Genomic DNA, 23,946 nt, shown 5'->3' with positions numbered 1-23,946 from the left:
GGTTTGAATATTTTTCTTTTTAATTGAATACAATGCTTATTAAGGAAATTAAAAAACAAGTTGTTTGAAAAGTCCACAATCTGATTAATTATTGAATAGAATTTTGAAGTATTTCCAATTTATAACTATATAAAAGCGATTGAAACATTCAAAACGGAACATAAAAATGTTTAAACGTTGATAACACATTTTGTCACGTTAATTTTTAATAAATAAGTAAAACTTGTAAATTATTCAATGTCAGTTAATTTCTGTCTCCAACGATTAACATTCTCTTCTCTTTTGCACAAACACTTGCCAACAACAAATAGTTGAAAACCTTTCAACACCAAGACAGCTTCAATTGTAAGTCTCTCAGTGTTTTATCAACCTGAACATTTATAGAATTGTATTTAAATTGTTTAACTTTGTTGACGCATTGCATTTATAATCGACTTTGCATTGAAATCTATCAGAGCTCATAATGAAATGTTTAAACAATAATTTTATTAAATTTAAGTCTGCAATTTAAGGTCTACCAATTACCAAACCATTTAAATTTGGTCAGCAAGGTGGCAATAGCAATATTTTGCTTAATATTAAACCAAAACCAACACAAACATATCCATGTTGTAAATATAATTGGTTTAAACACAAACAGCGTGTAATTAATAACGTTCAGTCTGTTTCTGTTTTATTTATGACCTTTTGCTTGAACTTTGTTCGATTCATTTATTTTCCTGGTTGTTGAAAATATACAGGTTAATTATTAACAAATGACGCATCAGCAAATTCGGTGCCCTGACAACCAAGGTTTGGCCAAATTGCTAAGCCGATTTTAATGAGGCAATAATCAATGCCGAACAAAAACCTCTCCAAGCCAATGAAATTTTAGCTGCCGGTGCAGTTCTCTTGTTAATTATTAAATAAATACTTGTACATATTTTTAAACACAATTACATGTTTGTTATTTAATTAACTAAAATTTCAATCCCCAAAAATACGCTTCGCTCACTCACTCACCATTTAAATTTGGAGTGATAGTTTTATACATACATACTACAAAAGCTTAATATAGCCCCCAAATAGCCACTGACGTCACAGACCCTGGCACTTATCCTTCTCATTACCTCTCCATTTGGTTTGAAGTGCTTCTGAGATGCCGTCGACAATTCAGTCGAGTCATTATACCGCACATTGACTTAAATTACGCGATAGCCTTAAATCAAAATGTCATTTGACATATTACTACGGCTGATATGTCATCTATTTTGGTAACAAGCTATACAATGATTAAGGCTAAAAGTAGCCAACGAAAATATAAAACGACAGGGCGGATTTTGAAGAGATTTTTATGGGAATGACTGTGCGAAACAACAAAAAATTAGCTAAGCTTTTTTGGTATTACATATTTAAGCGTTGTCCTGCAATTACCAATTTATTTATTTACTTTACTTCTGCAATGCTTAAGCCTACGAATTTTTATAAGTTTCAATATTCCACTTTATTGTATTTATACATTTAAAGAAAGATACTTATACTCTCTTCCGTATATATTGTTTCATATTGCTTTGTGGCTTGTGCCTCTACCGCCTATGATTTCGCGTTTAAATTTGTCAAATCAATAAATAATAATAATGTAAAATTTACATTGTAAATCATGTTTCACACCGACTTGCCTTTTCGTTCCATTTCTTTTCGAATAATCTTATAAGTAACTGTGCTAAGCAATTTCCTGAGTGTGCTTTTGTTTAAGGCAACTGTGATTGCGTTTTCCCCTCCCAACAGGGTAAAGAAATGCAAAGAATTTAAAGTAACCAAACGGCACGTCTCACGACTTTACCGACATCAGTTTGGCTTTTCCATTTGGCGACATACAATTGAACAAATAAATCAACCTGCTAATAAATTTTTGGTAAACCCCTCCTGCCTCACCTCTCTTTCTTGGTGTCGCGCCGCGTCGCGTCGTTCGAGCCATAACCATAAATGCCAGTAAGCCATTAAAGCCAAAGTGAGCAAACCTGAATACATATGCTTGCCGCCTGTCTTCCCATTGAGCATATGTGTAAGTATGTATGTGTGTGTGTGTATGTTGTTGGGAATTTGTGCGATGCGGCGTATACGTGTTCATGCGTGTCACAGGAAGTGTTTAAAGAGCTCAACATTGCTAATTGCGTTGAAATTATATTTATAAAAGGCAATTTTATGCACCTGTGCTACAAATATATCTCGTGTTAATTGCATTACGAGGGGGGTTCGCGATTTCCAACTCAGCATCTGACTTGGCTTTTTGCGCGCTAACATTTCGCATTGAATTTTCAAGCTAACGAACGAGTTCCATTTTCTTGCCGGTTTAAAAGGTAAGACTTACAATGAAAGCCATGAGAAATTCTAATATATGTTGAAAAATTGACCTTTTTGAATTTCAATTTCAAATGAAAACTCACTTTTAATTTGAAATGCACTTTCTGATGCTTTCGCAGAATCCTTTACCATTAGCATTGAAACGAAAAGCAAAGCTGTTCATTCATTTTTCCGTTTTTTTCCAAGAACTAATCGGGCAGACTATTTACTGTTCGACGACCTTAAAGTACTTTCCATTAAAGGGGCAAACAATCAATGCCACGGACCTTCGTTGCACACAATGTCTTCAGAAATTGGTGTTGAGTATGTGTACAAAAATGAAAATAATTTAAGCACAACACATTTTAATTAAATGCGTTGGCGTCCTTACCACTGACTATACAGTGGCTGGTAAATATATAGTAACAAGATCCGAAAGAATTCTTTTTGGTTGGTAAACATTTATTAAGAATATTCTTTGTTTCTTTGTTTTCCAACAAAACTTCTAAAAAGTATTTGAATGCTTTGTCAGAAGTCGTACAAAAACACTTGGATCAGAAAAAAAGTCCGTGTGGGAAAGTTCTTTGGTGAAATATGAGGATATAATACGGTCTAAGTGAAAATCTAAAAATTTTACTTAAAATAATCATTAACAATAATTAAAAATATATCTCCAAAATATAGCAATGTTCCATAACTAAATCAACTAAGAACTTTTTATCAAAATTATACATTTTAACTTAAATTTCAAATATACATATCTATTGTTTACTTCTAAAGCTATAAAGTAGAACTTGTATGCAAACATATCTGAAAGATGAAAGAAATGCATATATAATCTAAAATTAATTCAGCTTCAGCAGATTTATTTCGAATCATAGACAAAATAAGTTAAATAATTCGGATTGGTACCATTCGTTGTAATATTAATTCTTGTACAGCTTTTAAGTTAAACACAATTAATAAATTCTTCTTTAAATAATTATTAACAAATATCAGACCAGTCTAAATATATATGCCGTTAGGTGTTCGGTCAAGTAAAGTAATGAAGACAAGCTGGAGCGAGAAAAGCGTAAAATATGGAAAATGAACTATGCTTTGTGCCATTGTTTTCTTTCTGACATGTTTTCAGCACCAACAGATTCAACAACAACAACAACAATAAATTCAAGATGGATGTCAACAGCAATAACAACAACAATGCACCGGTACTCTCAGCACCACACACTTGTGCGTGGAAATTTTTCTTGCAGCTCTACTGAACACGTTATGCCTCAAATAATTTGAAGGACCCGCGCAAAGGGCAAAGTGAAAAGTAGAATTATTATCATGCTCCTGATTGTTTACTGTGCGTTGCGGCTTTCCATGTTTGTTATCAGATTCCTTTTTTAGCTCGAGTGCGCACATTGTTTTTGTTTTAGAAATGAACTCAAAGTTACCCATAAAGGGACAGCGGCAATCCGTTTCGAGCGAACAAAACCCGCACATTTGCGGTTGCCGGGGCCGAGTTAATACTTTTCATTAAATTTAATTTAGTTTGATTCCTAAAATATGTAGTCGAAATGTTAAGGCCATAACACAACATTAACTACAGCAATTTCAAAGCAGCCCGAGTTTTCTCCAATGCCAATACCTATTATGCTTGTCAGGCGATATCAAGTGGCGAATATTTCATTTATTATATCTCACACTTAATAAAGAGTCTAATTTGATCGAATTTTCAACAATTTTAAACGATAAATGTTCATTTCTTAATTGCGTCGCAATAATTCATTCGACTTAAGAATCGCCTACAGATAAAAAAGATTAAAAACAAAGAAACTTTCACACTCAATCAAATCAGTTCAACGTTTTACTCATAATTTTTCTGCAATAAAAAGTACACACAACTCTTCGCATGCAAATTATGTTGGATTAAAGGACTGCATAGCAGCTTAAGAAAAATCCACTTGCATAATAAAAATACTGCGGGTCCTTAAAATGGAATAATTAATGAAGAATGTGTTCAATTGGACTTTCTAGGACTGGGCCGTGCACCCTCGACTTCTGCCACTCTTAATTTATAAAAACAAATTAAAATGCATAAATATAAAAGCACTTTGTAGCCAATGGCGGATTTTGTGGAAATCACTGCCACTGCCACAGACACAGCCAAGAATATTCTTCGTAACGTTTTATTTTTGTAGCGGCCATTTTTTCGCATAAATTTACCGCAAGGTGCTCATAAATTAAATGCGTTTGCCGTTCTGAGTGGCAAACCAACACATTGCGAAGGCATAAATTCATAATGAGATAACTGAAATGACACGAACAGCAAAAACATTGTGTTCATAAAGCCTTTAAGGAATATACTACGCTCCTAGGCATGCCAAATGTGTTAGTTTTCTCTGGGGAATGGTACAAGTATGGGTTTTTAAATTAACTGCTTTTTATGCAGTGATATGCTCTATAAATAATCATAATTGGTTTTAACTTACTTTACTCTATAAGAAACATGCAAATTAAATAAATAACTATCAACAAATTTTTAAATATGACCACTTGAATGTTAATATAGATACTTAAGACACTACTGCAAACGAAATTCATCAGGAATTTAAATGGGCTAGAGTGTTAAAAAATTTAATCAGTTCAAAATTAAGCGATTAAAGTGGTGGCTTAAAGATAAATAAAATACTTTTAATAAAGTAGATAAAATCCAAATTAAAAAATTGTCTAATCTAATGTCATCTAAAAATGTAACTGTCAAGGAATTTTATAAAAAAAAAAACGGCCTCTTTTTACAAAATCTCGTAAAAAAAATGAGAAGGGTTTTTCAATTTTACAACATCCATACGGAATACACAGTAGTCGAACATATTCAAAGACGATATTATTTCTATTACTAAGGAACAACGAGAGTGAGAATGCCATCAAGAGCGTGTGAGCTCAAATACATTTGTTTAGATACATGTTGTCATTGTAACATTGTTGCTATAAAAATGTTGCAGCGTTAAAAAGCTTGCCTCCGACTACTAATGAGCCTTAGGCTTCCATCGCATGATGTTGGAGGCTCAGTTTGTTGCCTTCTTTAGGCCACACAACAGCCAAAAGGATGGGCCCGCAATTCTGCCAGCAAAATACTTAATATTCAATTCTTATCCCAACATGAGTAAATTTATGGCACCTATAAATACATTAAAGTAAACGTAATAAGGATAAGAATTTCTATGCATACAAATAGTAAAATATTTCACACCATATAGGAAAGAATCAAAAAGCAATCAACAACTAATGGTTGAAAAGAAAAACAGCGGATAAGTTAAACTTAAAGTTTGAGTTCAAAAATTACTAAAGTTCATAATAAACTTATAACAAAAGTTAGATCTAATAAACTTGATTAAACTTGCTTGATAAAAAAAACGCATAAGTCAATCACACAATTTTTATGAAAAGCCACCATAACTTTATATTTTCACAGCTTTTCTAGTTGGCTACACAAACAATATTAAATAGCCATAAGAAGAAACTTCAAAGATGAACAGGAAAGTTAATATGCCGCTTGAGAAAAAGTAAAAATAACTCGAAAGCAACAACTGTGATCAACTTCCGCCGTATCAAGAAATCGTTATGTTTTGATGTATATTATTCACCGATGGAATAGACCAATAAGTTTTGGACTAAAAATAAAAATCAAGGAAGTCAATGAAATGAAGAACTAGCAAAAGGATAGAAAAGATGAAAAATAAACGCAAACATATAAAAACAAAAGGTATGCGTAATTTTTTGAATAATAATCAGAGAACCATAGAGTTACTTTACAATTCCTTTGATAAATGTTCGTTCAGGAATTCTAATCTAGTAAATATATTTTTCATATAAACCAGAAACAATATTAAATACACATCTTAAATGAAATAAATTGGCGCGAAAAAAACTTAACTTACAGAGAGCAATATTTACATAAACCTTAACCATCGGATTAGCAGCGCGTAACATATTATTTGTCAGCTGCTTGAGCAATATTATACTTGCGTTTAGATAAGTACTAGCCCTCTTTAAACAGTAATTCGAATCCGAGACCGAATAGTTCAAATTATACAAATATAATAAGCCCAACCGTATTGGTATCGTTTTCATACATGAGTTGAGTTTTAGCATGTTTTCTGATAATAGAATATCTTCTATTCCAGATTTTAAGTACATACGAGAAAATGTCAAAGTACTTACTGTGTTCATCTATAAATCGTAATATATGTAAATGATTCTCAATGGGTTGATGAAATCGAAAAATTGCAAGTTCTTGAGGGAAATAATAAAAAAAAAAAACCCTATCAAATGAATAACTTTTATTTACAAATCCGATGCCATCATATAGCCAGAGACGTGATTAAATATTAGATATCTTTATTACACCTTTTCCTATAGCAAAATTCTCAGATAAGAATCCACCTACCCAGATTATGTAGCAGAGTGTTATCGAGCGTCATCGCTAATGCGAACAGCTGAGTTTACGTTTAGTTGTTGGCGTTCCGTAGCCAGAGAAAGACCTAACGCTAATTGCTATGTCTGTGCATATATTCAATAGTTGGCTCACAAACTTCGTACGCCTATATACGGCACTAAAGAAACGCTGGTTCCACGCCGGACTCCGTCCAATTAGCGCCACCACCCCTATAACTACACCCCCCTATGAACACTTCACACAAATTGGAGATCCCGTATTACGAGGGCGAGCCGCGGAAGTGCCTGCAGACAAAATCGATAGTGAGGAGATCAATGGAATTATAGAGCGCATGGTTAAAGTGCTGCGCCACTATGATTGCGTGGGCGTGGCAGCGCCCCAAATCGGTATTCCCTTGCGCATCATTGTAATGGAGTTTGCAGAACGCAAGCGCCAGCAATTTACGGCTGAAACCTACGCAGCGCGAAAAATGTCAACATTGCCGCTAACTGTAAATACCGTCGGAGAAGGGGACTAGAGCAAGTTATCTTAATGTTTTTTACAACTCACCAGGTATTCATAAATCCGGAACTGGAGATAATAAGCGAGGTTAAGCACAAACAACCGGAGGGCTGTATGAGCGTTCGCGGCTACGCAGCCGAAGTTGCACGTTACGATCGCGTTAAAGTATCGGGCGTGGGAAAACTGGGCACTTCTTCGGAAATTGTATTGGAAGGATGGAGCGCACGGATTGCTCAACACGAAGTGGATCACTTAAATGGCGTTATATATATAGATCGCATGGATTCCTCCAGTTTTTGTTGCCTATCGTGGCAGCAAGTTAACGCAGCAGGTGGACACGCGTCGATTGTGTTTGACAAATAGTATGTAAATTTTTTGCTGATGGGGACACTGATACAAAGGCTCCACAATTAAATATTAATAGAGTTGCCTATTAGATTTTGTTACGCTGGATTGTTGTACAAAATAAATATTTAAACAGTTAACAGTTAAACATTGGTTGGCGCAAATTACAAATGGCGGCTCACGATTGATGAATTTAGTTCATTTAATTGTGCTGTCTGTACTGAAATGTTTCCGCTTATTTTCACATTTATTTCATATATTTTGAGTTTAGCAATAATTGCCTTGCATTTAAAATAAAGAAACACTTTAATACGTTTATCATTGCAATAAACCACAATGTACGTATGTATATGCGTCGGTTTTATAAAGCTGTTGCATGTAAAAAGCCGCGATAACGATTTTAAAAAATATGTAAGTCAATCGATAGCAATGGTTCCGTGCGCAGATTATTATTTTCAGCTGGTTCACAAAACAGCTGTTCACTGTTGTTGTTGTTGTGTTCGTTATGGTTGGCTGTTACGCCGGCAAAGTCTGAAAATAATTATGCTTAAGCACCAAATTCAATTAACCAAACTGGTTAAGACACATTTACGCTATTTTGGTAGCAGTCAGTCAAGGACACAATCCTTTAAAAAATGGTACCAGCAGCTGTGGACCACAGAGCGCACTAATCTGCCGCCCTATGAACATTTCACACAAGTTGGCGATCCGGTGCTGCGGCAAGGTATGAATGAATTGAGGACTTATTTGCCATTTTATTCATTAAATATTCTAGTTGCAGCGGCGGTGCCACTGGAGCATGTAAAGAGTCCTGAAATTGAGGCTGTGATTCAACAAATGGTGAAGGTGCTGCGAAAATTCGACTGCGTGGGCATAGCGGCGCCTCAAATAGGTGTCTCCCTTCGCATCATCGCCATGGAGTTCAAGAAGGACATCAAAAGGGATCTGCCACAGGCTACATTCGAGGCGCGGAAAATGTCGGAGTTGCCATTGACGGTTAGAACTTGCAGGTGTTTTATTAAACATATTAACATTGACTATTCCTACCCAACAGGTCCTGATCAATCCTGAGCTGACCATTACAAATTATACAAAACACAAACATCCGGAAGGCTGTATGAGTGTTCGTGGCTTCTCTGCTGAAGTGGAGCGTTATGAGGGCGTCAAATTGACGGGTCTTGACAAATTGGGGACGCGTAACGAATTGGAACTCAGTGGCTGGAATGCCCGCATAGCTCAGCATGAAATGGACCATTTGGATGGAAAACTATATATCGACCACATGGATCGTTCGACCTTTATGTGTACCTGTTGGGAGACTGTCAATACAAAGTCTGGCCGCGTCGAAATACCGTTCTATAAATAGCTTTTTTGTGATTGTGTTCTGTTACAATTATTCATTTACTTTTTTAAAATATAATATATTCTAAGCTACTGAACCGCATTTTTTTTCAACTTCAATGTTTGTAGTCCACTTATATTGTTACATCCTTCTAATTTTGCGTGGATTTCAAGTCTTGAAGCTGCAATTGTGAAGTCGCCACATACAGGCGCAAATTTTGAATTGCCGATCCCAAAGCACTTTTGGCGCTGAAATATTCGGGACTGTCCCATAACTCGCGTTTTTTCATCATGTATGTGAAAAGGGAATTGTATTCGCGCTCCAAAAGCTTGTGTGCGGTATGTACCTTTTCTTGCAACTCCTTTTTATTGTCTTCGAGTTTTTGCCGCTTTTCATTGTCTTCCTCCTTTTTAATTTTCGATATTTCTATTTGGATGCAAACATCCTTCCAATTATTCCATTGCAACTTCAGAGACTTGCCCAGGTAGTTGACCACGGCGGTGCGCAAAATAAATTGTCGTATAACAGGATGTTCAATTTTACTCTCTTTAAAGGACATGTTGAAGGTCTGGGTACAAACCCTAATATAGTATTTTAGAATCTGTAGGAATTCGTAAAAAGGCACATGGGACACTGACTGCTTCAATTGAAAGCGAAATACCTTGTAGTATGGAAACTAATTTTCAAGTCTGGAATATGAAATTCAATTCTAGGCAAGTTGCCAAGAACTATTAAATATATGAATACCTCACCATAGATAATGCAGATAAAAATTAAAACAGTCAATTTATATTTATACATTTCCTAAATGTACAAAATAAAATATCTAGATACACAAATTACATACAATTCAATATTAATTTTGTTTGTTTTAGATCCATCCTAGAAGAGCCCCTCTATTTGTCCAGTTTCAGTATTTAGGTCTATATCGTAAATACAGGGACGGGTGGACAAGCCCGGCATTTTTGTTATTTCGCCACACATGGCAACAACAAAACCAGCACCTGCTGACACATATACGTCCTCGACGTGTAGTGTGAACCCTTTGGGTGCACCCTTGATTTTGGCATCGCCAGTTAGGGAGCAGGCGGTCTTCGACATGCAAACGGGCAGTTCACCAAATCCCTTTTTAAAAACAATTGATTAGGAAGGAGTTGTTTTATCTAAGGTTTGAATACTAACGGCCGCGGTGAGACGTTCCACCTTCTGCTGAGCCTCTTCTGAGAGCTCCACCTTGGCCGCACCGTACATGGTGTTTGCAATTTTCGACATTTTGTCCACCAGTGGCAGCTCGAGGTCGTAGAGCAGCTTAAATTGATTGCCTGCCTCACAGGCCTTGATAACCGCTTCCGCCAACTCCAAGGCACCAGCACCACCATCGGACCAATGGGTGGAGACAACGGCTGCGAAGGCACCCGCCTTCAGGGCCGCCTTTTTAAGCAGCTCATGCTCGGGCTTGGTGTCCGCCACATGTGCGTTAATGCAGACCACCACCGGCATGCCAAACGTACGACCATTGGCTATGTGTTGAAGAAGATTGGGAATGCCCTTCTCGACCAGCTCCAGATTCTCTTCCGTGTACTGTTTGTTTAGAGGAGCGCCGGGTGTCACTGGTGCTCCGCCACCATGCATTTTGATGGCTCGCACTGTGGTCACCAGCACCATAGCATTGGGTTTCCTGCCCGAAGTACGACACTTGATGTTGCAGAACTTTTCCATGCCGATGTCTGATCCGAAACCGGCCTCTGTGCACACAAACCCATTCTTACCCACCAGCTTCAGACCGATCTCATCGGCCACAATCGAGTTACAACCGTGCGCAATGTTGGCAAAGGGTCCGGCATGCACCAGCACGGGTGTACCCTCCAGAGATTGCATCAGATTCGGCTCCAGAGCGTCCTTGAGCAGCACAGTGAGGGCACCTGTCACACCCAAATCGTCGGCCGTTACGGGCTTGCCTTCCTTGTCGAAGGCCACCACCATTTCCGATAGACGCTGCTTCATATCCTCCATGCAACGGGACAAAGCCAACACGGCCATGATCTCGCTAGCCACCGAAATAGAGAAACGGGTCTGACGAGTAATACCCTTCTCGGTGGGCGATTGCCCCACAGTGATGCTGCGCAAGTATCGATCGTTCATGTCCACCACACGTTCCCACATAATTGTGTCGGGATCGATGTTCAGACGGGCGAAGGCCCCAAACTCCTGCTCGGTAAGCTCATCTGGATTGGTTTTATCAATGCCCAGGCGCTTCAGACGACGCAGCTGTATGGCTGAAAATTTACGCTGACCCTTGATCTTCGGTACTAGGCGATCGTACAGTGCCTTATCCTGTTGCGTGCACTCGTGGAAGATGCGGGTGTCCAACTGGGCTGCCAGCAAATTATTGGCCGCACTCACCGCGTGTATGTCACCCGTCAAATGCAGATTGAATTCCTCCATGGGGATGACCTGAGCATAGCCCCCACCAGCAGCACCACCCTTAATGCCAAATGTGGGACCCTGGGAAGGCTGTCGAAGTGCTGCAATCGCATTGCGCTTCTTATGGGCCCCCAAAGCCTGCACCAGACCCATTAGTGTCGTAATCTTGCCCTCGCCAAGGGGCGTTGGCGTTATGCCAGCAACCACTACATAACTACCAGACTCACGATCCGCCAAACGTTCCAGCACATTAAGCGATATTTTTGCCTTCTTGTGCCCATAGAGGGAGACCTCACTGGCATGCAGGCCAATCTCCTTCGCTAGCAATGCAATCTCCTTCGGTTTCTGAGCGCGCGCTATTTCAATATCACTTTAATATCAAGCAAAGCAAGTCGTATGATAAAGTTGAAAAGGGAGAGTGCGAAGGACCTCTTACCTAGGCACTGGCTTGACCGGCTTTATGGGTAATGATGTCAGATTCCAGTTGCTGCGAGTCTGCCAATCCACCGCGCGCGTTGCGGAGCGCACGGTGTTCTTCATGAGCATTGCCACAGTCATGGGGCCTACACCACCCGGCACAGGTGTCAAATAGCCGGCCACAAGCTTAGCCTGTTCGTAGTCGACGTCCCCCACTAAACGGGTTCCACTCGCTCTAGATGGATCTGCAAAGGACGGTGGTCGTACATTTTAAGAAAATTATATACAAATAATTTTAAATAAAAGAGTAATAAAAGATGGCACTTCTACCTACAGAAAAAAAATCCACCCTCTGAACATCTTAAGATAATACAAAAACCTTATTATGCTCTCTATCTTTTGAGATCATTCCTTTGAGTTCCGATTTTGCTGCTTACCTGGCTTCATATCGATGCCACAATCGATGACCACAGCGCCGGGTTTTATCCAACTACCCTGGACCATTTCGGCCACACCTATACCTACAACCAAAATATCGGCCTGACGCGTTATCTCAGCCAGATTACGTGTCTTCGAGTGGCAAACCGTGACGGTGGCATGAGCCCATTTGAGAAGCTCCGCAGCTGGTGTACCCACAATCTTACTGCGACCCAAGACGACAGCACGAGCCCCGGCGATTTCAATGCCAGATCGCTTAATGAGCTCAATGCAACCCCATGGGGTGCAAGGTAAGAACCCACTGAAATCTCCAATGGCCACACGTCCCTCATTGATGGTATGAAGACCATCTACATCCTTTTCAGGGAAAACAGCGTCTGTTATGAGATGGGAATTAATTTTTGTGTCCGCATCTAATGGCATTTGCACAATAATGCCATGAACTATTGGATCATAGTTAAGTTCTCTGATCTACAGAGACGGGTTGGGGAGAGTTATGTAATCGGAAACTCTTCAAAAAAAAAAACAATCACACATACCTTATAGAGTAGCTCCATTTCAGTGGTAGACCGTGGCAATTTTATGTGGATTGCATCGATTCCAATCTCTGTGGCCGCCCTAACCTTCATGCGTATGTAGACATTGGAGTCTTCATAACCACCCACCTGTATGATCCGCAATCCGGGCACAAAGTTCACCATACGTTTTCGCAGCTCCAACACCTCCCTACGCAACTCCTCACGTATCTCCCTGTGGAGCACCAATTATAATTATGATTATAGATCCCGATCATCATTGCTAACTCACTTGGCCACCGCCGTGCCTGATAAAATCTTGGCCTCGCTGATTCTGCCTGTCGGCTTCGTCGACTTGCCACCGCTGCAATAACGCGCGTTGCACTTTAGTCTCAAACAGCTGGAAAATCGGAGTAACCTCCACAACATACAACGCCACCAAAAATCGCATTTTTTCATCATGTACGTGAAAAAGGAATTGAATTCTCGCTCCAAAAATGGTATATAGTATTCCTTATATTGCAACTACTTATTATTATATTCTAACGTTTGGCCCTTTTCATTGTCCTCCCCTGTTTCTGTAAGAAATAGTGAATATTTCAATGTGGAGCCGCATATTCTTCATATACTTGCCCCGCTAGTTGACCACGCCTGTTCAATTAGACCCTCTTTTAAGGACATGTTGAAGGTCTGGGCATCCTAAAACATATCTGTGGAAATTTCTAAAAAAAAAGGCACATGTAACAGTGACTACTTCAATTGAAAGGGAAAAGTCTTGTAGCATGGAAACTAATTTTCAAGTCTGGAATATAGGATCGATTTCCAGCCATTAAAGCATGTTAAAGTTAAGAAGAACATTTAAGCAGATTAAAATTTAAACAGTCAATTTTCATTTAAAAATTTCTTAAATGTACAGAATGAAATATATAGATACACAAATTATATACAATTCAATTTGGTCAATAATAATTTTGATTGTTACAGATCCATCCTAGAAGAGCCCCTCTATTTGTCCGGTTTCAGTATTTAGGTCTATATCGTAAATACAGGGACGGGTGGACAAGCCCGGCATTTTTGTTATTTCGCCACACATGGCAACAACAAAACCGGCGCCTGCTGACACATATACATCCTCGATGTGGAGTGTGAAGTCCTTGGGTGCGCCCTTGATTCTGGCATCGCCTGTCAGCGACCCGGAGGTTTTTGACATGCAAATGGGCAGTTTACCAAATCCCTTTTAAAAATAAGGTGATTAGTTAGAGTTGTTTTATATAAGGTTTGAATACTTACGGCCGCGGTGAGACGTTCCACCTTCTGCTGAGCCTCTTCGGAGAGCTCCACTTTAGCTGCACCGTACATGGTCTTTGCTATTTTCGACATTTTGTCCACCAGTGGCAGCTCGAGGTCGTAGAGCAGCTTAAATTGATTGCCTGCCTCACAGGCCTTGATAACCGCTTCCGCCAACTCCAAGGCACCAGCACCACCATCGGACCAATGGGTGGAGACAACGGCTGCGAAGGCACCCGCCTTCAGGGCCGCCTTTTTAAGCAGCTCATGCTCGGGCTTGGTGTCCGCCACATGTGCGTTAATGCAGACCACCACCGGCATGCCAAACGTACGACCATTGGCTATGTGTTGAAGAAGATTGGGAATGCCCTTCTCGACCAGCTCCAGATTCTCTTCCGTGTACTGTTTGTTTAGAGGAGCGCCGGGTGTCACTGGTGCTCCGCCACCATGCATTTTGATGGCTCGCACTGTGGTCACCAGCACCATAGCATTGGGTTTCCTGCCCGAAGTACGACACTTGATGTTGCAGAACTTTTCCATGCCGATGTCTGATCCGAAACCGGCCTCTGTGCACACAAACCCATTCTTACCCACCAGCTTCAGACCGATCTCATCGGCCACAATCGAGTTACAACCGTGCGCAATGTTGGCAAAGGGTCCGGCATGCACCAGCACGGGTGTACCCTCCAGAGATTGCATCAGATTCGGCTCCAGAGCGTCCTTGAGCAGCACAGTGAGGGCACCTGTCACACCCAAATCGTCGGCCGTTACGGGCTTGCCTTCCTTGTCGAAGGCCACCACCATTTCCGATAGACGCTGCTTCATATCCTCCATGCAACGGGACAAAGCCAACACGGCCATGATCTCGCTAGCCACCGAAATAGAGAAACGGGTCTGACGAGAAATACCCTTCTCCGTGGGCGATTGCCCCACAGTGATGCTGCGCAAGTATCGATCGTTTATGTCCACCACACGTTCCCACATAATTGTGTCGGGATCGATGTTCAGACGGGCGAAGGCCCCAAACTCCTGCTCGGTAAGCTCATCTGGATTGGTTTTATCAATGCCCAGGCGCTTCAGACGACGCAGCTGTATGGCTGAAAATTTACGCTGACCCTTGATCTTCGGTACTAGGCGATCGTACAGTGCCTTATCCTGTTGCGTGCACTCGTGGAAGATGCGGGTGTCCAACTGGGCTGCCAGCAAATTATTGGCCGCACTCACCGCGTGTATGTCACCCGTCAAATGCAGATTGAATTCTTCCATGGGGATGACCTGAGCATAGCCCCCACCAGCAGCACCACCCTTAATGCCAAATGTGGGACCCTGGGAAGGCTGTCGAAGTGCTGCAATCGCATTGCGCTTCTTATGGGCCCCCAAAGCCTGTACCAGACCCATTAGTGTTGTGCTCTTGCCCTCGCCAAGGGGCGTTGGCGTAATGCCAGCAACCACTACATAGCTACCAGACTCACGATCCGCCAAACGTTCCAACACATTAAGTGATATTTTTGCCTTCTTGTTGCCATAGAGGGAGACCTCACTGGCTTGCAGACCAATCTCCTTCGCTAGCAATGCAATGTCCTTCGGTTTCTGGGCGCGCGCTATTTCAATATCACTGCAATATCAATCAAGGCAACTGATAAAGTTGGTGAGGGAGAATGAGAAACACCTCTTACCTAGGCACTGGCTTGGCCGGCTTTATAGGTAATGTTGTCAGATTCCAGTTGCTGCGAGTCTGCCAATCCACCGCGCGCGTTGCAGAGCGCACGGTGTTCTTCATGAGCATTGCCACAGTCATGGGGCCTACACCACCCGGCACAGGTGTCAAATAGCCGGCCACAAGCTTAGCCTGTTCGTAGTCGACGTCACCCACTAAACGGGTGCCGCTCGCTTTCGATGGATCTGCAAAGGGCGGTGATCTTATATTAAAATTGACATAAAATTTAGAGTTGTTGCTACGCCGAAAAGTTTTCAAAAACTAAACTGAATGAAGAAAATGTAAAGATGTTTTCAAAACAAAAACATTAAGTCGAGTAACGACTCTTATCAAGGAGGACCCCAGAGGTCGAATAGACATCAGCGAAATGTAAGCTGATAAGGTTGCAGTGAACAATAATCAAAAACTCAGTTGGTGGGAGATCCTCAAATAGCTGTTCATGGGCGCAGGCAGGATCTCATTTGAGGGGGTAAAGATTTCAGCTCACTCATAGACAATAAATATTTGTACCTTCTTGAGAGGTCAAGACCTTTATCGGTTTTTTATATTGAATTCTAAATATGAATAAAGGCGATAACGAATTGAACGGAAATTAAATACAAATGGAGTTCCCATCGGCATCATATAATTCACACACTCTATGGGTGATAACTTTTTTAAAAACGACCATTGATTAAGAATACTAATAATCAGCCCCGATTTCGAATAGGATTAACTTAGGCGGAAACGAAATTGATAATTGTATTGAATTCCGAAAAACGATTGTCAAGATCAGTTGTTACTTTCCTAAAGCTAATACTCCAAAAACTCATAGTTCGAGATTTGATCTTTTCCTTTCGCTACGCCCATGGAGTTCATTACAATTTCGAAAATATGCTGAGATTAGACTGCTATCTACAATGATTTTCCATTCGGCTATCTTTCATTCTGTGTTTTTATGCTACAAGACGTAGCATAATGAGTTCGCTAGTCTTTTTTAAAAAAACTTTCCATATTATTTAAACATATTTAAATAGTACAGAATCGTTATTGTTTTCTATATCTTAGGAGTTGCTCTCGTTAGCTAAGATTTTCCCACTTACCTGGCTTTACATTGATGCCACAATCGATGACCACAGCGCCGGGTTTTATCCAACTACCCTGGACCATTTCGGCCACACCTATACCTACAACCAAAATATCGGCCTGACGCGTTATCTCAGCCAGATTACGTGTCTTCGAGTGGCAAACCGTGACGGTGGCATGAGCCCATTTGAGAAGCTCCGCAGCTGGTGTACCCACAATCTTACTGCGACCCAAGACGACAGCACGAGCCCCGGCGATTTCAATGCCAGATCGCTTAATGAGCTCAATGCAACCCCATGGGGTGCAAGGTAAGAACCCACTGAGATCCCCAATGGCTACACGTCCCTCATTGACGGTATGAAGACCATCTACATCCTTTTCGGGCGAGACAGCGTCGGTGATGAGGTGTGAATCAATGTTCGTGTCCGCATCCAGAGGCATTTGCACAATAATGCCATGAACTTTGGCATCATCGTTCAGTTCTCTGATCTATGGTGCGGTGTTGGAGGTTTATGTAATCGGCAACCCTCCCAAATATAATAACAATCGCACATACCTTATCGAGCAACTCCATTTCGGTGATAGAGCGCGGCAATTGGACGTGAACGGCATCGATGCCAATCTCTGTGGCCGCCCTAACCTTCATGCGTATGTAGACATTGGAGTCCTCACGTCCACCCACCTGTACGATCCGCAATCCGGGCACAAAGTTCGCCACACGCTTTCGCAGCTCCAAAACCTCCCGACGCAACTCCTCACGTATCTCTCTGTGGAGCACCAATTATAGTTATGCTAATATTTAGATCCCGCTCATCATTGCTAACTCACTTGGCCACCGCTGTGCCCGATATAGTCTTGGCCTCGCTCATTCTATCTGTCGGCTTCGTCCACTCGCCACCACTGGAATAACGCTCAATGCACTTTAGTCTCAGACAGCTGGAAATTCGGAGTAACCTCCACAACATACAACGCCACCACCGATTCGAATCGCCTGCGCAATGCAACTGAGCAACTACCAGGCCGGCACTGACTATCTATAAGAGGTGTTTTCGATCCAGGCTATACACACACACATACAAACACCTATCCGATAAGCATATCAGGCGAGCGAGAAAAGGCAACAGGCAAGGCATGCGTGTATTTGAGATTATCGGTTTCAAATTTCTGGGGTCAACGTGGAACAAACTTTCGCTCTGTGGCTCTCGTAAATAATCTGTGACGTCTATCGAGGAGGAGACATCTTCTATTGCGCACACCATTTGTGGGTAGGCTGTCGGCCCTAAACCGCAGATTTGGTTTTACTTATGCTCTTAAACTCAACTTAGTAGTGAAGAAAGTCAAAAGAGGTTGACTAACTAAAAACAATAAACATGCTGTGGTTTTAATATACTTTTATAAATGGGCACTAGAAGTGGATTCTTCTAAGTTTTGAATACTTATTTTAGGAAATTGATAAATAAATTTTAAATATTGCCCGCTGTACCCACATAAAGGGCCAAATTTCACGAAAAATACTATGCACGAATATGTTAACTCAGCTTAGTAGTTTAACATACTTCTGTAACGAAGCCGACGTAAATGTGTAAATTTAATCAGCAATGATCAACAATTTGAGAAAAGCTCCTAATTGTATATAAAAATTAGAACTTTGAGCTTATAGTTTCGTTCCATACGAAATACCTTAAGCCACAAATATCTGTTAAACGGATTGGGATCGATTTTTCTAAGAGTCGACTTAATTTAAGAATGAATCTATTTAGAATTCGAACCCAACTGTAACTATTTTTCATACAAGTTCAAAAATGTTTCAAAAACAATTGCAAAAAATGAATTAGAATTCTATAATTGAATTAATTAAAATATAAGTTTTAAATGCAATCTTCAAGGCGAAGAATGGGTGTCAATGCATATTATTACTTGTATTATTTTTCTTTTAAAATAAATAATAATTGTTTGTAAATATTTTTCATGCTTGACCTCCACATTTCGATATTCGAGCCCATGCGATTTCCAACAATATTTTAAAGAAAAAGTAAAATACTTAAATGGGACATATCTGAAATTTACTGTGGTTATTAGTATTTGAAAGGTTCAAATGCGGGTACAGGTAACATTATGTCCGATTGCTATTTTTATAGTGTAGAGCGATTAACAAATCTACATAAAACTGCCCAAATAGAACTCACATCGATAAAACATTATCAGGTGGCAATTTTAGAGCCAGATAAGAGAGGAACTTCTACAATTACCACACACGTGTGTATGGAAATGTTTATGTTGTTGGTGCCACAGACATGCTGTTAGAGCGACAGAGTGGGAAGGCGAGCTCAGTGGATTGATAGGAAATAATAGAATATAACTCGTTGGCTAGATAACCATACCAAGGCATGGCAATTTATTATTGACACACACACTCATACACACATCTATAATTTTACGCTCTCGCCACTCACTTAATCCTAATGGCCGCCCTGAGTTTGGCGGATCGACTGCGACTATTGCGAGCGATCTCTTCGGCATCGGGCACGATGACGTGACGATGTAGCTGCTGCCAATTCGATTGCACGAAGGATTGCACAAAATCCGACTCATGGACTACGCCGTGGTCGCTATATTTGAGTGGAACCGGATTGGCTAGGCCCTCAATAACATTGCCACTGATGTGTCGCTTCACAATAGTGTCCTCCAGGGAGTGGAAAGTGATGGTCACCAGTCGGCCTTGCATGCGCAGAAATTCACGAGCCAACAACATACCGTAGTTGATTTCGTTAAGTTCGTTGTTCACAAATATGCGCAATGCCTGAAATGTTTTTGTTGCCGAATGTGCGGGTCTTTGCAGCTTATCTTGACGATGTACATATTCGCCATTGGCTTTGCTAAAACAGGAAGCAACTAGTTCCGCCAGCTGCTGAGTGGTCTCGATGGGATAGAAAGCGGAACGTGCCTCCACTACCGCACGTGCGATCTTCTTGGCTGCTTTCTCCTCGCCATACACACGCAATATTCTGGCCAAATCGGCCTCTTCAATTTTTGCCAACACCTCGGCTGCTGTAACACCATCTTGGTCGCGTCCCCGATCCATGCGCATGTCCAGCGGTCCATTTTTCGACACAGAAAAACCGCGACCAGCCTCATCGAATTGCATGGAGGAGCAGCCAAAATCGAAGAGTATGCCAGCCAGGCTATGTCGCTCGACACCGTGTGCCTCCAGCAGCTTGGGCACATCCGAAAATTTACCCAGCATGGGGAACAGGCGTTCCGGATAATCTTCTTTCAGGCGCTGCGCCAACTCATACGCCACAGGATCACGATCTAGAGCGTAGACAATCAGATCAGGACAGGCATCCAGCAGGCAGCGCGTATGGCCGCCAGCGCCGAACGTCATGTCCAGGTAACGTGCCTTCGGAGTGGGTTGCAAATACTCAATTGCGGTCTTACAGAGCACAGGAATGTGAGCTGGTGGGCATTCTGTGGTGCCCACCTCGCTCGCTGTTGATGTGACGACGTGTCGTCCACCATACCTTGGTCGGAGTCTAGCCAATTGTCTGAACATTTTTATAATTGGATTGCGTTCTCTATTACTTGCGTTGCGCGCCCGCACCCTCGTTGATGTAATGCAGAAACTCGGAAGATAACACTTGACTGCACTGCGCCGCCGTCAGGCCTGTCGCTGTCGAGTCGTAGATTCGTGGATACTTCTTGGCGTAGACGTTTCCAGACAGCCGCTCCAGCGCATCAATTTGTTTGGCGAACTGGGCGACGGCTTCGTTGCTCAGTGTGGCGTCACTCGCTTTTTTTGTCACTTGTTTGCGTATTTGCTCGCCCAGATCCCTTTTGATGAAGAGAAATTGTTTATTGCATGTTTGCTTAGCTGAGTGTTTTTTATGTGTGTTTGTTGTTCGTTGCATTTGCAGTTATTAAGAAATGAAGCACAAATAGCACAACTCGCAAAACAATGGCAAACAAAAAGGCCTAACACCTGATATCTGTCTAGCGAACATATAAATAAATACTGAAAAACCATTTTTGGGTGAAAACAATGCAAATGGACGTTTGAAGGTTGTAGAAGCATGCAGCAGAACTCAACACCAATCCACAAACAACGTAGGAGCTTTCAAATGAACGAAAATAAAAAATACATTAGAAAAAAGTATACAAACATAAGCAAGTCTTCGAACAACGCCATGAAACCTTATATACCTCTGCAAATATACGCCTCCACTTTCAAATACAATATTAAATTTTTATTTATAAAGCAAATTGTTCATATCAAGGTCTAGGTCGTAAATATTGCAGCTATAGTGTTCCAATTTAGTTCAACACCTCATCACAAAGATAACTTCGAATACATATAAGTTGATGCAAAATCTGTCAATCGTTTCTATGGCAGTTAGAGGATTTAGCAGTCCGATGCGGCCGGTTTTGACAAATGATTTCCTTATAGAAATAGGCGTATACGTACGGCCTAAAACTAAAACTCTTATGCTTTTTATAAGATGGGTCTGCCACGCCTCCCATTGACCATTAAAAATATGAGATCAAACACAATATTCACTACTCTTGCAAGGATATAACTGTCTTCATGGATATAAAAAATTACCGGCATTTTAACAGTGATATTGTTTTGTAATCCCAATTATTGGCGTTTGAACTTACTAGAATTCATTCTGACCGAGCAGAAACTCCTCTGGGATCAGCTGATATGCGTATTTGGAAGACATATTTCTAACTCCAAGACACTTTCAACACCAGTCACAAACTGAACGTTCGACGGCAAGCCGCAACAAATATATACTTATAAGTCCCATGCACCGAGTACAATTCTCTTAGAACGAAGCTGCGGCGCACACATTTGCGTGGAACTTGTTGCATGTTACTAACACGCCACTGAAATGGTGCGATTACAAAACGGAAACTATCTATATTCCTGCAAACTACAAATGATTTGAAATCACTATTAAAACTAACAAAATAAATGTTGCGAAGGGAAAAATCTTGTTAGATAACAATTGCATTGCACGAACCTTGTTTGCGTTTTGATTTTTCTTACCTGCCGACTTTTGTTTTTTCCGCTGGCCACTTTTCAAGTACTTTCAGGAACCTCTGATATTGGGCGGACATAGTTTGTTGTGTTAATTTAAGCAATCAATGTAGTATAACTAATTTTTTGCGCCAAAATAATAACATTGCGCGTGCAATAGAGATGTCCAAGAGCAGCTAGAGAAGGCAATAGCTATTCGATTACAACATGCTGGTGCTGCCACTCGACGGTGAAATGCAAAATGTGTGAATTGAATCACGCCAGTGATTAATGTGTGCTGTGAAATAAAGTAACGTATATTTTTAAAATATTGTTTAGGCTTCTGCATTTGATAAAGCTAAAAATCTGTGAAAACAAAAGAAACAGTTTTGCCTCTATATGCTGTTGAAATTGATCTATGTACATTACGCTCATTTTGTTCGATTGCTGTTATAATTTAATGTCAGGCTTACATAAATTTCAATATGATTCACACAAATTAAAAACTTGTTATGATCATTTCAAAATGTTTCAAACAAATTAAAAGACGTTCTCAGTAGCTTTCATAAATTAACAGGCATTATGGTATATTAGAACAATGTTGAGTCTTCATTGTATGTGCATATCGGTATGCTTACTCGTATTTATCAGCTAACGTCAACTGTACTTTTTAGTAAGCTGTATGTACTGTTCGTATGTTTCGGTTCGATACTATGCATATGGATTAATAATAACAATTAATAACTGTAAACTTAGTAAAAAGAAAATTTGTATTGAAAAATACATAAAATGTATAAAAAAAATATGAATGAAATTCCCAGCTATCCAATGGGAAAGAAAAAACTATGGACAAATCTACACTAGATAAATCTATTTTAGTGTGAATTTAAATTTTTGTTTAATCAAAAATACGATCCGGGTTTTTGTCTATTGAATTCCTGTGTTCAGCACGCAGAATATTGTCCCGAACTCACCCCAATGTCTCTCAACTAGACACAGGACAGAATCGCACTGATTGGCTGGTCGAGGAATAGAATAATAACTATTTTGCATAATTTTATTTTACCTATCGCATTTGGTCCAATTAAACTTGATATTCAAATAGGCTGTTTTTTCGGGACTCACACACACACACATACATAAGTACTACATACATAAGTATGAATGTACGTGAACAACAACAATGAGAATTCGTGTCAAATAACATAGCGCCGGTCGACAGAGCAAGCAAGAGAATAAAGAGCGCATATAAAAAACATAAACAAGCGCATGCCGTTTTTTCACTTCGTGTCTATGTGTGTGCGTGACAGAGAGCGAGAGTACACGCACACACATTCAGCCGCTTCAGACTCGACGGCCACATGAAAAAACTTGCTAGTGTAGTGATTTTTTTTCCTTTCAGTTGAGTTTTTGCTGCCGTGCTGCAAGGGCAGCGCTCAGTTTTTTCGCTGTTTTTTACGCTCGTGTGAACGGCGTGTAAACAACTCGGCAAGTTGTGCGTTGTAAATAACGCGGGACGTGTAAAAAATTAATAAGATCAAGTAAAAATTTTGCGACTGGCCCTAGAGCATTACTAAAAAGTTGCAACAGCAATAAAAAGGGCAGTGCAAGTGCACGTATGTATGTTTAAAAATATATTTGTACATACATATGTATATACGATTTGTGAGTGTGTCGATGTGCGCGGCCATTTTTTTCTTAGCACTCTACTAACGTGTGTGTGTGCATGCTCGAAATTCGTATAAAAATGTAGAAGGAGAAACCGAAAAAACGCAAAATTAGACGAAAATTTGCAAATTTAAATACCAATTTATTTTAACCAACGTGATTAGGTGCCACCGAATGTACAAATAAGTTTGAATATAATTTAAAGTAAATAAACAAATCACACACCGCAAAATAAGCCAAGTGGCCAAACAAAAAAGTCATTCATATGCCTCCCTCCCATCCCTGACCAAAGTACGACAAGAAAAAAGTGAAAACAATAAAAAGAGGAAAAAAGGGAATTATTGTACTCGTGAAAAGTAAATAAACGTCCATTCAAAACGGTTGAAAACACGTGCTTTTACTGCCAAAATATTCAACACCCACGCAAAAACAACAAGAAAG

At 40.4% G+C, this 23,946-nt stretch overlaps 6 protein-coding genes across 7 annotated transcripts; 2 read left to right on the top strand and 4 right to left on the bottom strand.

Annotated features, from left to right (window-relative positions):
* The first annotated feature begins 6,844 nt into the window (after positions 1-6,844).
* Positions 6,845-7,760, top strand: LOC115624175 (peptide deformylase, mitochondrial). Its single transcript, XM_030518771.1, has 2 exons — positions 6,845-7,256; positions 7,319-7,760. Exons 1-2 carry the CDS (start codon positions 6,867-6,869, stop codon positions 7,628-7,630), a joined length of 702 nt encoding a protein of 233 aa, XP_030374631.1. The 5' UTR covers positions 6,845-6,866; the 3' UTR covers positions 7,631-7,760.
* A 364-nt stretch (positions 7,761-8,124) lies between these two features.
* Positions 8,125-9,051, top strand: LOC115624096 (peptide deformylase, mitochondrial). The gene is made up of 3 exons (XM_030518685.1): positions 8,125-8,336; positions 8,388-8,608; positions 8,667-9,051. The coding sequence occupies exons 1-3, from the start codon at positions 8,156-8,158 to the stop codon at positions 8,976-8,978; spliced, it is 714 nt and encodes a 237-aa protein (XP_030374545.1). The 5' UTR covers positions 8,125-8,155; the 3' UTR covers positions 8,979-9,051.
* On the bottom strand, positions 9,000-9,513 carry LOC115623869. The gene has a single exon (XM_030518414.1). The coding sequence runs from the start codon at positions 9,511-9,513 to the stop codon at positions 9,106-9,108; it is 408 nt and encodes a 135-aa protein (XP_030374274.1). The 3' UTR covers positions 9,000-9,105.
* Positions 9,514-9,726: 213 nt separating this feature from the next.
* Positions 9,727-13,502, bottom strand: LOC115623947 (C-1-tetrahydrofolate synthase, cytoplasmic-like). Of its 2 annotated transcripts, none has more exons than XM_030518510.1 (7): positions 13,382-13,502; positions 13,041-13,326; positions 12,773-12,983; positions 12,233-12,704; positions 11,815-12,040; positions 10,137-11,748; positions 9,727-10,079 (listed from the first exon to the last, which is right to left on the bottom strand). In XM_030518510.1, exons 2-7 carry the CDS (start codon positions 13,208-13,210, stop codon positions 9,837-9,839), a joined length of 2,934 nt encoding a protein of 977 aa, XP_030374370.1. In that variant the 5' UTR covers positions 13,211-13,326; positions 13,382-13,502; the 3' UTR covers positions 9,727-9,836. The 2 variants fall into 2 exon arrangements, with proteins under 2 accessions (XP_030374370.1, XP_030374369.1); XM_030518509.1 differs by having other exon boundaries at positions 9,837-10,079; positions 13,041-13,320; positions 13,382-13,450.
* Positions 13,503-13,615: 113 nt separating this feature from the next.
* LOC115623442 (C-1-tetrahydrofolate synthase, cytoplasmic) lies at positions 13,616-22,013 on the bottom strand. The gene is made up of 7 exons (XM_030517792.1): positions 21,868-22,013; positions 17,646-17,717; positions 17,374-17,584; positions 16,835-17,306; positions 15,712-15,937; positions 14,039-15,650; positions 13,616-13,982 (listed from the first exon to the last, which is right to left on the bottom strand). The coding sequence occupies exons 1-7, from the start codon at positions 21,936-21,938 to the stop codon at positions 13,740-13,742; spliced, it is 2,907 nt and encodes a 968-aa protein (XP_030373652.1). The 5' UTR covers positions 21,939-22,013; the 3' UTR covers positions 13,616-13,739.
* LOC115623443 (probable methyltransferase-like protein 15 homolog) lies at positions 19,178-22,005 on the bottom strand. The gene is made up of 2 exons (XM_030517793.1): positions 21,868-22,005; positions 19,178-20,648 (listed from the first exon to the last, which is right to left on the bottom strand). The coding sequence occupies exon 2, from the start codon at positions 20,368-20,370 to the stop codon at positions 19,267-19,269; it is 1,104 nt and encodes a 367-aa protein (XP_030373653.1). The 5' UTR covers positions 20,371-20,648; positions 21,868-22,005; the 3' UTR covers positions 19,178-19,266.
* Positions 22,014-23,946: the final 1,933 nt, after the last annotated feature.

Source organism: Scaptodrosophila lebanonensis, unplaced genomic scaffold (genome assembly GCF_003285725.1).
Source record: "Scaptodrosophila lebanonensis strain 11010-0011.00,11010-0021.00 unplaced genomic scaffold, SlebRS2 tig00000053-arrow-pilon, whole genome shotgun sequence".
NCBI lineage: Eukaryota > Metazoa > Arthropoda > Insecta > Diptera > Drosophilidae > Scaptodrosophila > Scaptodrosophila lebanonensis.
Note: the sequence above shows the minus strand (reverse complement) of the source record. Positions and strands in the feature narration are given on the sequence as shown.

Bases quoted from the DNA above. Each gene is read 5' to 3' on its own strand.
- LOC115624175 (XM_030518771.1), top strand. From the start codon at position 6,867: ATGTCTGTGCATATATTCAATAGTTGGCTCACAAACTTCGTACGCCTA. The intron at 7,257-7,318 runs GTAAATACCGTC...ACAACTCACCAG, and splicing joins TGTCAACATTGCCGCTAACT to GTATTCATAAATCCGGAACT.
- LOC115623869 (XM_030518414.1), bottom strand. From the start codon at position 9,513: ATGTCCTTTAAAGAGAGTAAAATTGAACATCCTGTTATACGACAATTT.
- LOC115623947 (XM_030518510.1), bottom strand. From the start codon at position 13,210: ATGATGAAAAAATGCGATTTTTGGTGGCGTTGTATGTTGTGGAGGTTA. The intron at 12,705-12,772 runs GTATGTGTGATT...CCGTCTCTGTAG, and splicing joins AAATGGAGCTACTCTATAAG to ATCAGAGAACTTAACTATGA. The intron at 12,041-12,232 runs GTAAGCAGCAAA...CGTCCTTTGCAG, and splicing joins TGGCATCGATATGAAGCCAG to ATCCATCTAGAGCGAGTGGA.
- LOC115624096 (XM_030518685.1), top strand. From the start codon at position 8,156: ATGCTTAAGCACCAAATTCAATTAACCAAACTGGTTAAGACACATTTA. The intron at 8,337-8,387 runs GTATGAATGAAT...TAAATATTCTAG, and splicing joins CGATCCGGTGCTGCGGCAAG to TTGCAGCGGCGGTGCCACTG. The intron at 8,609-8,666 runs GTTAGAACTTGC...CCTACCCAACAG, and splicing joins TGTCGGAGTTGCCATTGACG to GTCCTGATCAATCCTGAGCT.
- LOC115623443 (XM_030517793.1), bottom strand. From the start codon at position 20,370: ATGTTCAGACAATTGGCTAGACTCCGACCAAGGTATGGTGGACGACAC.
- LOC115623442 (XM_030517792.1), bottom strand. From the start codon at position 21,938: ATGTCCGCCCAATATCAGAGGTTCCTGAAAGTACTTGAAAAGTGGCCA. The intron at 15,938-16,834 runs GTAAGTGGGAAA...CGCCCTTTGCAG, and splicing joins TGGCATCAATGTAAAGCCAG to ATCCATCGAAAGCGAGCGGC. The intron at 15,651-15,711 runs GTAAGAGGTGTT...TTGATATTGCAG, and splicing joins CCGGCCAAGCCAGTGCCTAG to TGATATTGAAATAGCGCGCG.